At 50.8% G+C, this 13,028-nt stretch overlaps 1 protein-coding gene and 5 non-coding genes across 6 annotated transcripts in view; 1 reads left to right on the forward strand and 5 right to left on the reverse strand.

Annotated features, from left to right (window-relative positions):
• Positions 1-3,307: 3,307 nt before the first annotated feature.
• On the reverse strand, positions 3,308-3,379 carry TRNAA-UGC (transfer RNA alanine (anticodon UGC)). Its single transcript has one exon. It is a non-coding gene; the product is annotated as a tRNA-Ala (tRNA).
• A 3,122-nt stretch (positions 3,380-6,501) lies between these two features.
• TRNAD-GUC (transfer RNA aspartic acid (anticodon GUC)) lies at positions 6,502-6,573 on the reverse strand. Its single transcript has one exon. It is a non-coding gene; the product is annotated as a tRNA-Asp (tRNA).
• Positions 6,574-7,036: 463 nt separating this feature from the next.
• Positions 7,037-7,109, reverse strand: TRNAF-GAA (transfer RNA phenylalanine (anticodon GAA)). The gene has a single exon. It is a non-coding gene; the product is annotated as a tRNA-Phe (tRNA).
• Positions 7,110-9,087: 1,978 nt separating this feature from the next.
• On the reverse strand, positions 9,088-9,159 carry TRNAD-GUC (transfer RNA aspartic acid (anticodon GUC)). The gene has a single exon. It is a non-coding gene; the product is annotated as a tRNA-Asp (tRNA).
• Positions 9,160-9,407: 248 nt separating this feature from the next.
• On the forward strand, positions 9,408-9,479 carry TRNAA-UGC (transfer RNA alanine (anticodon UGC)). Its single transcript has one exon. It is a non-coding gene; the product is annotated as a tRNA-Ala (tRNA).
• Positions 9,480-10,914: 1,435 nt separating this feature from the next.
• The window catches only part of DHX37 (DEAH-box helicase 37), a 30,469-nt gene continuing 28,355 nt past the window's right edge, over positions 10,915-13,028 (reverse strand). Inside the window, exons 23-27 of the mRNA XM_012535524.3 lie at positions 12,841-12,978; positions 12,547-12,641; positions 12,381-12,454; positions 11,615-11,712; positions 10,915-11,459 (exon numbers count right to left, since the gene is read on the reverse strand). Coding sequence (XP_012390978.2) covers positions 11,374-11,459; positions 11,615-11,712; positions 12,381-12,454; positions 12,547-12,641; positions 12,841-12,978 — 491 coding nt within the window. The 3' untranslated portion in view covers positions 10,915-11,373. The remainder of the gene's footprint in view (positions 11,460-11,614; positions 11,713-12,380; positions 12,455-12,546; positions 12,642-12,840; positions 12,979-13,028) is intronic.

Here is a 13,028-nt window from a genome sequence, read left to right on the forward strand (position 1 = left end):
TTGAAGCACAATAGAAATAAACATTTGTCCAAGGGCACTGAGGTGAGGGGGAGGGGAGGGAAAAATGACCGCCCCAAAGACAGGTGGCTGCCATTTACCTCGAGCAGTGGTTCTCAACCACGAGTGATTTGGCCCATCGGTGGACATCTGGCCATGTCTGAAGACTTTTTTTTTTTTTTTTTTGGCCCCCTCTCCGCTCTCGGGATCTTAGTTCCCTGACCAGAGCTTGAACCCAGGCCACAGCAGTGAAAGCACTGAGCCCTAACCACTGGACTGCCAGGGAATTCCCAGGAGACATTTGTGGTTGTCATACTGTGGTATTGGGGGTGAGGAATGCCACTAGCACCCAGTGATAAAGGCCAGGGACGCTGCTAAACATCCTTCAGTGGACGGTCCCCCATAAGACAGAATTACCCGGTCCCCAATGTCAGTAATCCATTGGGTTGATAAACCCTGCTGTACAGGGGATTTTTGTTGCTGTTGTTACAACTGCTTTTCTGTTTGCTGAGAAGGGCTCCCAAAGTCTGAATGTCCCACTTGGATTCAGGAATTGGGTATCAAGTCACGCTCCTAAAATCCCCTGACCTGGAATGCAATGTGCTAGAACGTGCTAGAAGCAGCTTGAGTCACTGGATCCATTTTCAGCTCCTTCATCCACTGACCCATCCTTTGCAGGCGCCCCAGAAGGGATTGCGTCAGAGCTGGCACCAATGGAAGCGTGACAGAGACCCAGCAACAAGGCGGGATTGGTGGGCAGGCGTGAGCACGTGATGAGCTGAGCTCACAAAGGGCCTGGGTGTTGGGCTGCAGGGGGTCGGACTGGTGCCTGTTTGTCCGCCTGCCTTTCCTCCTTCCCCCAAAGGATTCAGCTCCCCTGAAGGTCACACAACCTTGTATGGGACTTAACTCAGCATCATGAGAATGTTCGCACAACGACCAGCATTTTCCTCCTAAGGGAAAGGGTGAAATCGGAGAGCTGGATGGGAAAGGTTTGCCTTGTGTTGTCATCAGTTACATAACCGTAAAAGGAAGTCAAGGGAATCTGCGCCTTAGAGGGGGAAAAAAAGAAGAAGAAGAAGAAGAAGCCCTAGAGGCTCTGTTCCTTTTCCTGCTTACATTTGTGTATTTGCATTGTGTAGCAGAAAACAAACTGCTCTGGCTTCAAAATAACCCATTTCATCCCCCCTCAGTCAGAAAGTTCCAGTCCCCAATTTTGCCTAGTATAGGAACGTTAAGAAGTTAGTTAACTTATTGGGCCTTTGTTTTGTGTTTTAATTTGTTGTCTTTAAATTGTGGCAACATACACACAGAATATATCATCTCAACCATTTTTTAGTGTACAGTTCAGCAGTGTTAAGTATATTGTAGGGGAGGAAAAATAATTTTCCTTTTACCCTTCTGAGTCCTTAGCTGAGATGCCTGTAATGAAAGACAGATTAACAAGAGGAACAAAACAAAATGAAGCACAATAATTTATTAACATGCACACGTCTTGAATATATGGGAGATACCCCGGAGGGAAAATGTGTCACTCAAAGATGTGACTTTAGAATTTAGGCTTAAATACCATCTTAACAGGGAAAGTCCTCTTAAGGGAGAGTAAATGATTTTTACTGGGAGAATAGAACAATGGATAGAGATATGATAGCTTGTGACACAATTTGGTATCAACTTTTAGTCTCTCCTGTGTCAAGAGCCAATCTTCCCTGGTTGGTGAAACTCCTGGGGAGGGGATCTAGGACCATGGAGTTCCTTTGGAAGGATCTGTCTTTGGGCGGAGAAGGGGAGTTCAGTGAAAGCCTTGCTTTGCATTTGCTGTTTTTCAAGTGCTGGTAGCTCAAAATAACGTCAGGGGCAAGTTCTGCTACCTTTCAACTTTCACCCTGTTGTGCAGCCACCACCGTCATCCATTTCCACTTTTCATCTTGCAAGACTGAAACTCTGTGCCCGTTAAACACTAACCCTTCACCCCCAGCCCTTGGCAACCATCATTCTTTCTGTTTCTATGAATTTGGCTAGTTTTTAAATTTTAGATATTAGACCAGGATCTAACCTGGGTCCCCCTACAGTGGGAACGCGGAGGCTTAACCACTAGACCGCCGGGAAGTCGCAAGAACGTGACTACCTTTGGTACCTCATATAATGGATTTTGATTTTTTTCATTGTAAAATCAAATCTAATCATTGGAAAACATTTTTTTCAAAGATTTATGACATCTTTTCTAGAAAGCTCCATTTCTCAGCACACCTTGTTCTTTTTTCCTTATGGTGTTTTCCTTGTCATTGTGCTATTAGAAATATTTAAGCATAAGATACAAAGTAAAACAGAATCATATGATTCATTTCACGTGAGGCCTGATAACTTTAGAGATAACCTCAACGTTTTGTTCTCTTAAAACCTTGTTGACATTTAGGGAGAAATAACCTTCATGGAAGTTCATTACAAAGAGAAGCTGTCACCAGTACTCCACTCCCTAACTGGGAGTCATTTCATGAATTTGTTTCATCTCAAAAAACGAAGGCTGTGCAGAGTCAGATCCCTCCAGCTCTAAGACGAGATGTTTTTATGATTTAAAACATGAGGTCAAATCAAATGAGAGACAGGATTTGATGGACGAGGAATTCATTATTTCGACAAAGAACCAGCGAACCCAGAGTGCAACAGGACCCCTTCTTTTAATAAAATAGCTTTTATTTTTAATGATAAAGTACAGTGTATAAACATAGGTTTAAACAGTATGTGCGCCACAGCCATTCGTGCGTTCATACGTGGCCTGTCGCTGAGGAAGCGGGAAGCACGGTCCCGCCTGCCGTGTCTGCTGGTTTTCTTTTGGGTGGCTCCCTCCGAAAATGGCTTCATTTTCAGAGGGAGTCATTGAGAGCACAAGTGAAGGGCAAGGGCCCGCACGGACGCTCAGACCTTTGAATGACCCCCACGCTAGCCGTCTGATGGCCGGGAATGAGTCGCCAGGCCTCCAGGCCTTTGACTGCAGTCACAATGCCAGGAAGCGTAGGGTACCTTCCCTAAATGATCATTCTCACTTTTTCCGTGGTTTCAGTCATTATGTCAGGTTTTGCCTTTACATGTTTCTTGTAACTGCTTCCCTTTGCCTCTTCTAATAAAATTACATTTGGAGTGTTAGGGACTTCAAGAAGGGCAGATCCCACCTATTGTGAAAATCCCACTTCCAAGTAGTGACCGGAGGAGTAATACCCGTTATAATCACGTCCAGGGTGTCTGTATGATGAACAGGAGCAGAAATTTGAGGGAAAATAAATAAGTAAATAAAAAATCAGGGACGGTACAGTGGAGATGCCGGGGATCGAACCCGGGGCCTCATACATGCAAAGCATGCGCTCTACCGCTGAGCTACATCCCCCTCCCCTCTCTCTTTGCTTTCTGAAATTCTCTGCTATAGTCTATTCTTTAGATTTTTTTTTTCCCTAAATTAAAATGTTGTATACCTAAATGGGTGTTAAAGTTTAAAGCAAACCAAAATCAATGGTTTTATGTTCCCCAACTAGACCCGTCGTTCACAGCTCTGCAGCTGAAATTCCAGCTGATACCGGAGCCAAGGAGCAAAGGGAGACAGACCTATTCTTGAATATTGCTCCTCACAGACATAAGAGAAGGAACAGAAAATAAAAGGGTTTCTTTCCAATAAATAAGGACATTGCCCGCATCGCACCTCCACCCAGAAATCTCCGGTTTCCTGGTCTTTAAAACCATGCCAACCTTTGGTCACTGTGAGGTTTGCAGACCGTTTATTTTTCTTTTTATTTTTCTCCAACAAGAACTCTGACTATTGGGACTTCCCTGGTGGCTCAGTGGTTGAGAATCCAGCTGCCGATGCAGGGAACACGGGTTTGAGCCCTGGTCTGGGAAGATTCCCACATGCTGCAGAGCAACTAAGCCCATACGCCACAACTACTGAGCCTACGCTCTAGAGCCCGTGAGCCACAACTACTGAGCCCACGAGCCACAACTACTGAGCCCCATGAGCCACAACTACTGAGCCTGTGCTCTAGAGCCCGTGAGCCGCAACTACTGAGCCTGTGAGCCACAACTACTGAGCCCGTGAGCCGCAACTACTGAAGCCTGCGCACCTGGAGCCCGTGCTCCGCCACAAGAGAAGCCACCGCAATGAGAAGCCCGCACACCACAAGGAAGACCTAACTCAGACAAAAAAAAAAAAAAAAAAAAGAGCTCTGAATGTCAACATGAACCCTCAGTGGAAAAGAATCTGAAAAAGAATATATACATATATACACTTGAAACTAACGCAGCACTTCAATTAAAAAAAGGTGTATTCAAAAAACAACAGCAAACTAAAAAAAAACCAGATCCACCCCCACTAAAACGCTGAGGAAGGAAGGAATCTCCGTGAGATAGCTCACTGAAAACAGCCATTCCTTAGCTGTCAATTAGCACCTCTTTTCCAGAGTGCTCCCCAAGGGGAGAGAAGTCACAATGCTATGGAGTGTCCCTCAAGTCATCAAGGTGCCACTCACTGGTTCGGTGAGAGACAAGGAGACACCGAAAACTGAGGCTACGCCTCTTTCCACCAGCACTTGAGATTTCCTGGCAAGAAATAGAGTCACTTTACTATGATGTGGAGAACGCACCCCAAAATACACTGCCACCTCAGTCTTTAACTAATCATCTCCCTTACAGCCTGCCCGTACCTGAAACCCCTCATAGTCAAGTCCCAAATGAGCTGGTGCCCGGGATTTCATTACCTCACCTCTCTGGGCCTCATCTGTGAAATGGAGATTTGAATAGTAACTTCCTCACAGGGTGATTGTGACCACTGAATGAGTTACACAGAGAAGGTGTAGAACAGTGCCTGGTACGAGGCCCGTGCTCTGAAATGCCAGTTCCCTTTATTAAAAATGCTGTCATATGAACTCCAGCGAAGACCTACTACTTCTCATATTCACCCCGTTTGTGAACTGACGCTTTGCTGATACTGTTTGGGTGAAACAGGAAAGGAGCAGGAGGGTGATGGGGTGAGCTGCGGAATGGGGCTCCGTTGAAAGCCATCCTCTCTCCTTATCGTTCTAGCTCCAGAGGGCAGCCATGAGAGCAAGTGACCTTAGCCACAGAACGGAATAAGGACGGCAACATAAGTGGTGGTATTTTGGACGTGGTTCGGGAGCAAGCTGAGGGCTTGTAGTCAGTTCAGCAGGTGCCCCTGATTGCTCCAAACAAACCCGATTATGTTTGCTTTCTGCGTAAAACTTAGAATCAAATCCATGCTCCTAACTCTGGCCTTTAAGGCCCTCGGTGATCTGGCCTCTGTTGACCCCCCATAACGTCCCTCCCTTACGCTCCTGCTCCTCTCTATGGGCACTCTAGCCACACCTGCCTCCTAGCTGTTCCTCAGGCGACCAGGCTGCTATGCACCTCAGGGCCTTTGCACTTGCCATTCCCGCTGTCTGGAAAGCTGTTGCCCAGATCTCCTCATGGTTGGCTTCTTTTCATTGGCAGGGTCCTCAGGAAGGCCTTCCTGGCCACCTCTCTAAAGGGACCTACGGGGCCGTCCCTGGCGGTCCAGTGGTTAAGACTCTGCCCTTCTACTGCAGGGGCTGAGTTTTTGATCCCTGGTCGGGGAAATAAGATCCTGCATGCTGCACGGTGTGGCCAAGATTTTTTTTTAATTTAAAAAAAAGTAAAAAAAAAAAAAAAAAAAGAAGGGACCTGTGAATCCCATGCATTCGCTATCGCATCACTTCGATTTGTTTTTTCTCCATAGCATCTATCACTCTCAGAACCTGTTTTTATACAATTTGCTGATTGTCTGTGTCCATGCCTTGGTCCTAAGCTCAGTAGGGCAGAGCCTTGCCTGTTTTGTTTCCTGCTCTATCCCCTGAGCCTTGAACAGTGCCTGGCGCATAATAAGTACTCAGTAAATATGTATGGAATTAATGTGAAAAAAAATAAATGAACAGACAAATAAATGAATGAAGACTAGGAGCCTGGGAAGGGTGATATAGGCATGTTCAGGAAGCTGAGTCTGCAACTGAAGTAAGACAAAAAAACCGTCCAGTTTAGACTCACCCTACCTCCTGTCTCAAATCCATAGACATTTTCTGAGGGCCAACCTCTGGGCCAGTGCAAGACATAAGAAGACGAAATATTTGCTGCAAAAAAAAAAAAAAAAAAAAATTTGCAGCCGAATGAGCATTTCCTGGCCTTAGGAGTTGACAGTTTTATTCTGGGAGATCATTATATAAATCAAACACTTGACAGCGGCGCTGTGGCATGCAGAAAGTGGAAAATTCCACTTCAACGTGAGAACTTTGCCTTTTTTCTTTCTTGTAACCATGTGACGGGAGGACGCTCGTCCGTGACTAAGACCAAGCGGATGATAGACAACCGCCGGTGCAAATCTCGCTTGCCTGCCAGGTTGATTCCTTCAAAGACTAAGGAATTTTTATGAAAGTTATTTGTTTGGAAGAGAAATGAGAAAATGTACTACAGCTCGAAAAGAGGTCGTGCCTCCCCGTCGGGGAATCGAACCCCGGTCTCCCGCGTGACAGGCGGGGATACTCACCACTATACTAACGAGGACGAGCTCTGTGAGCCGCCTTTCGGCTCTCCTCTTAAAGGTACATTCAGCGTTCTCTAAATAGTCACATGTTCCAAAAGGTTAAATATTTCATCTTTTCCTACAAAACAAAAGAAGGAAAAATCCCACTTTATTTAATTCCATCTTAAAGAATACTTTTCCTCCCTGGTCCATGATTTAGCCGTGAGGGTTCAGAGAGCAAAAATTAATAAACAGCAAAAATTAACTAACAGACATCTAACAGAGGTTAAATGCTTATGAAGTGAAAGAAACGGAGTTAAGGAACTCTTGGTCTTGTCGGATTTTTCCAGTTGGGGAGTTGTAAAGAGGTTCCCATACCCTCTGGCTTCCCTTCGATACTGCTCGGAGATGTTTTAAACAAAGAAAATGAAACCCCTTTACTCATTTGAAAGAATCATTTTGTCTGTTTTGTTTTCCCCCGACACATGGGAAGAAAAACTAAGTTGCCGAAACCCGGGATCGAACCAGGGACCTTTAGATCTTCAGTCTAACGCTCTCCCAACTGAGCTATTTCGGCTACTGTTGCCGCTAACCTCCGCTTCTGGCCTCCTCGTCGTCTAATGGCCCTGGGTCCTCGATCTGGGGATCCGCTGCTGAGGAACCAGGGTCGGCGGGAACGCATGCCTGCCAGGCTCGCCCCGTGCCCGCCCCTTCTCGTCCTTCAAAGCCACCGCCTCCGAGAAGCCTTCCCTGATCACGCCTCCCTACGCGACCCCAGCCCTTTATTGTTTACTGTTAGCTTAGGTATTGTTTTCCTTGTCCATTATCTGTCCCCCCCCCCCCGGCTAGAATGACAGACCCACGATGGGCAGGGAACTCATCAGCCTCTGTCACTGCTGTATCGCTTAAGGCCGACAACAGTGCCTGGCACCTAATAGGTGCTTAAAAATATTTGCTGAATTAAGGAAAGAACGAATCTTACCTGGCTCAGAGCTCCGCTTTCTCAGGCTCCCTTCTCTGCGCAACTGAACAAGGTCTCCCCTTGGGTGCAGCTCACCAAGCAGCCCAAGGCATGGCAGGGATGCTGACCACGCCAGGGCATGTGGGAGGCCGTATGGGCTTTCCTTGGGGCAGTGACTGAGATCCGGCCTCCAAGCATGGCCACCCCACCTGTGGCAACTGCTCAGCTTCAAGGCATGAGGAATTCAACAGGTCGGCATCCAGGCTGGCTCTCTCTGCTTCCCTGCCCTTTGGGAGATGGGTGGCTGGGGAGTGTCGTCTGGGACAGGATGAACAAGCGTGGACGTCCTTCATGATGTGAAGTCATTTAATAAGCGTTTGCTAAGCACCTAATGACCCTGTAACCCAGTCACAAATACAGTAACAAAATAGTTCGTCTTAATAGGAATGCTAAGAAGCAAAATAAATGGTAGTGATGGGATGGAACACCTGGGATGGGGCAGTAAGAGAAGGAGAGGGTGCTGAGAAGACTTGGAGAATGAAGAGCCCGCCGGGGGAAGAGCCTCTGGAACAGAGGCAACAGCTGATGCAAAGGCCCTGAGGCTGAAACAGAGTCCGGCTAGTTATATGAATGGAAAGAAAGTCAGCGTGGAAGAGGTGAAGAGGGTGAGGGGACAGAAGATAGGAGGCGAGGACAAAGAGGTGGGCAGAGACCAGATCGTGCCGGCCTTGAAAGCCACGGTGAAGGGTTTGTACTTTCTCTTGTGTTGGAAAGCTGCTGGGGAGTGAGTGATATGATTTACCTCCTAAAGTCTCCCTTGACTGCTGTATAGAGAATGGACAGGAGGGGCTCAAGTGGCAGCAAGGAGACCAGTGAGGTGCTGACAGCTCAAAATAAACAGTACAGCAAAACGGGATGTCCTAAATTCCTTCAGGAGCAAGGGGATACAGCAGGGGACCCTACTGCTGCTTTTCACGAAAGCGTAGTCAGTAGTTCTTGAAAAACTAAGTGTACCAATGTGATAAAAATCGAGTAAGGAAGAAATGAAGGAAGGAAGGGAAGGAGAGCGAAAAAAAAATAAAATAAAATTCAAACAGTCCAGCAAACTACCGAACGGAAAGGCAGAGTCACTCCCACCTTATCCCAGTCCTTCTCCCCGGAAGTAACCAGGGTCTAGACCAGACTGATTCATGTGACCTCGGACAAGTCACTGGATCCACGCTCTGTGCCTGCATTTCATCTGTCTGATGTGATAAAATAGCCCCTCCTAGGCTTATTGTGGGTGCACACCTGTAAAGCGCTTACGAATACTGCCTGGTGCATGATGGGAGCTAGTTCGCTCTAGTTGTGGCTGTAATCCGATCATAAATACGAATATACTCACTATGTATATTTATTCTTACACAGAAGGGAGCCTATAGTGCTCATGGCTGAGTATACAGTATCCTCCACTCTCTTCTTGAGGAAATGGACGTATTCCGAAAACCAAATTTACACGCTTCCACGCATATCTGTCTATCATAGTCATATCATTTCGGAGAAGATGCCCCAAATATCTTGTGTGTGTTGGAGTGAGTTAAAACGATCACGCAGCCTCCCCGTCGGGGAATCGAACCCCGGTCTCCCGCGTGACAGGCGGGGATACTCACCACTATACTAACGAGGATGAGCCGCGACATGTGTTCTCCCGCCAAACCCATAAAGAAACACCATTCTTCGGCTGCTACACCCATCTACTCCGAACACTGGTCTCCACGGGCGCAGTGCCGCGCGCCCCTGGTTGGTGGGCTTCCTGGGACGGGAAAGACTTACTTGCGTCTCTGAAGGCGCTGAGCCACCAGAACGGAAGAGACGTGGAGGAGCGAAGTTGCTACTTCCTATATCCTCACTTCCAGTACGCAGGTTTACGGGTCTGGGGATGTAGCTCAGTGGTAGAGCGCATGCTTTGCATGTATGAGGCCCCGGGTTCAATCCCCGGCATCTCCATGTTTTTCGCCTAGAATTAATTTTTTCCCCGTCTGGATCACAGCCACACGACCAGAAGGCAAAGCAGGGAAGGGGACCCAAAGCCCCCGCATCAGCTGGCTTAAGAAGGGAGCTCCGTTGGAGAGGGCGGCGCTAGTCAAACGCCCTTGGTCTCAATCACAGATGCCCGTGTCCTCTCCCCTGGAGATTCGGATTCAGGTCAGCAGTGGGCTGCGTTTTTAAACAAACACTCCTAGTGACTCACGTCATCAAGCAGTTAGGAAACACTGGATTTCTAAGGAGGGTTTTGCAACTGTCCATTCATTCCGTAACTCCTGAGCACCTAGTGCCAAGAAATGTGGACACATCGAGCGCCTACTGTGTGCTCAGGTAGGGTCAAGTACCCTTGTATCCCTGGATACCCCGGGCAAGGTTTCTCAGCCCTCCTGTCCTCAGTGTTCCAGTCTAGGTAACTAGCAATAAGCAAGTAGCAATGAGCTTTATGAATACGGTAATTGTGATGAGATGGAGACTAAAGGGGGAGGACGTGGAGGCTGCCGCAGATGAAGTGTCAGGGGGGCCTGTCTGCAGAAAGGGGAAATGGCAGGTGCAAAGGCCCTGAGGTTGAAGTGGGGTAGGGGGAGGAATCTGCATTGAGGGGACAGAAAAAAGCCCTGTGCAGGTTTAATGAATGAGGGAAGGAGAGGGTTGAATCTTTCAAGACACTGGAAGGCCTGTTGCAGGGGAATGACGTGATTTACTTAGGTTTTAAAACAACTCCCTCTGGCGGCCATGTGGAGTCCACCATAGGCGGGAAGAGTGGACATGAGACCCGCCAGGAAGCCACTGCCGTGGCCCAAGTGGGAGCTGCTGGAGGCTCGCTGGAAGCGCACAGCAGGGGAAGTGGGGAACACGAGGGGCTTCTGGACACATCCCGGACGTGGACTAACAAGACCTTGCAGATGGCTTAAACGCGGGGGGAGTGGGGTAGGGGAGACTGCCTAGTTTGGGGGAACAGTAGGGTTAGTAGCTAGGCTGTGGAGAAAGTGAATAGTTTTGGAATATTAAACACGTCTCTCTGTTGTTTTGTCTTACGTGTGTGTTTATATTACAGAATTTGTGTTTATTTTTTACTTTTCTGGCTGTGCTGCGCGGCTTGCAGGAACTTAGTTCCCCAACCAGGGATAGAACCCGTGCCCCCTGCAGTGGACCACCAGGAAATTCCCGAATTTATGTGTTGATACTAACACAAACTGATTCAGGAAAAATACCTAAGTAAAAATGAGAAAAATGATCAACGTCTACAGGCTCACCGTGCCACAGGATTACCACCAACACGTTCATGAGCATCCGTCCAAACTAGTCTCCACGTACGTGTGTGTACGCGCACGTGCAGGCTGTCCCCGGGCCACCCCCACGTTCAGAGGTTGGCCCAAAGAACTCAGTAGATGCGGTATACACCTGTTGTCACAGTCAAGGTTTATTACAGCAACGTAGCCAGCGGGGAGCTGACTCCGGGGAGGTGACGCCCACTCCACAGGAGCCGGCGGGAGCCCTGGCAGACCTCGCTGGCTGTGGGCAGGGTGCACCACACCCGCAGGGAACAGGGCCCGTGATCGCCTGCTGCTCTACAAGGGACTAATGTCGTCCACAGAGCACGTTTAAAGCAGGACCAGCATGGGAGATGAAACCATGACCCACCCTGTAATGAAGAGTTATAAAAGCCACCCCGCGCGGGACTGCCCAGGGCGGCAGCGAGCTGTGCCCAGAACCGAGCCAAGACGACCACGGGTGTCCAGGGGCTCCACCTGCCTGCTGGGTGCAGTCTGGGGTCAGGGTGCCCATGGCGGACACCGGCCACTGCCAGTCCCCTGGGTCCGCAGGCCAGTCCTTGGCCCTGCAGGTCGGCACCGGGTCAGCAGTCAGCAGTGGGCGGCCAGGCTTTCTCGACGTTGGCGTGCACGGCCTGCGGGATCCACTCACAGTACTCGGCCAGCAGGTCTGCAGGGGTGGGAGGGAGGACGGTCAGAGCGGCTCTGTGCCCACCCGCCTGCCGCAGGGCACACCCTCCCGCTAAGCCTGGGCTCCCTCGGTGGCCCCACCCTGTCCCCCCCGCGATGCCCTCGCCACGGGGCACCCTTCCTGGTCAGACTCACATTTGGGGTTCTTCCTCCAAGCAGCCAGCAAGGCGTCTCGGCAGTCGGCTTTCTCAGCAACGAGGGCTCTCAGGAGGCTCTCTGTCCTGGGCTGCAGCCTGCGGGTGGGGAGGCAGGACGTGGGGCGTCACGAGGCCCACACGCTGGTACCACTGCCAGGCCTGCCCAGGAACTGCAGGAAATCCCCTTCCCTCCAGCAGGCTGGGGGTGCTGGCCGGATGGAAGGATCCAGACTCCATCGCCTCCCACCACTTGCCTCTGACCCGCCCGTCCAGGCTGCTCCCACACACGGTGCCTGTCCATCTGGAACCTTCCTCCAGACTCCCGCCCGGCTCGCAGCCCTGCCTCCCCTGACGCTGCTCCGTCAGCCTTTCCTGACTGAGCCCGCCCGCCCGCCGCCTCACCTCCACATCCTGCTTTGACCCTTCGTAGCTGTGCCACGCCTGCCACTTGTACTAGTTCTGTTTGGGGACAACCTCCCTGCCCTGGGACATGCCACGGGACAGGGTCACGGCTCGACCCTAACACGAGGATGTGCTTGGCACAGAGCGGATGCTCAGAACCAAGTGCTGGCTGGAGAACTTGGCTGGCAGGGGCTCCTGGACCCACAGCCTCACCCCGAGTCCCCGGGAGTGCCACGAGAGAAGAGACTCCTGTCGTCCTAAGGCCCTCAGTGGGTGGGGATCTGTTACGGCAGCCCCAGGACACTAGTCTCAGCTCCTTCCACCACCACCTGCCGAGCCGACACCCCCGGGAGAGACTGTACCTGGCCCACGTCTTCAGCATCGTGCTGGGGCTGGACAGCAAACAGCCCTTGTACGAGGCCAGCTTGTGGAAGACCTGGGGAGAGACCACAGGATGGGGTGAGAGATCTGGGGCTCACGTCCCGCCCGAGGTGCCAAGGAAGGGGCCGAGGGAGCTGTGTCGCCTACCTGCCCCTCCAGCAGAACCTGGGCAAAGTGCTTGTAGCAGTCGAGGCCTTCCGGAAAATCCACCTGGACCGCGGGGAGCGGCCAGCCGACGCGACCTGGGGCGCGTGAGCCGGTGAACAGGGGCCACGATGGAGCCCCACGCCATCCTCCCCTGCCAGTCCCCTCCCCGCCTGCCAAGGGGGCCCGCAGCCTGGGATGACACGGCGCAGGACACACACACCGCCCAGGGAACGCGGGAGGCGGGACCACGTGTCCAGTGGAGCCCAAGGCCGCCGGGAAGTCACGCTGACTCACAGAACACGCTGGCCCGGTGACACAGCACCCGCCCCTTCTCGGGGCAGTAGGCGGGGGGCGGCTCCTCAAGGGGCTTGTCAAACTGGCAGTAAGACGGCAGCAGCACCGGGATCCACTGCACCTCCACCGTCGAGACGCCTGGGGGCCCGGGAAAGAAGGGCTGGGGGCTCGGCGAAGGGCTCGTGGGT

This window comes from Orcinus orca, chromosome 15 (assembly GCF_937001465.1).
Source record: "Orcinus orca chromosome 15, mOrcOrc1.1, whole genome shotgun sequence".
Classification (NCBI taxonomy): domain Eukaryota; kingdom Metazoa; phylum Chordata; class Mammalia; order Artiodactyla; family Delphinidae; genus Orcinus; species Orcinus orca.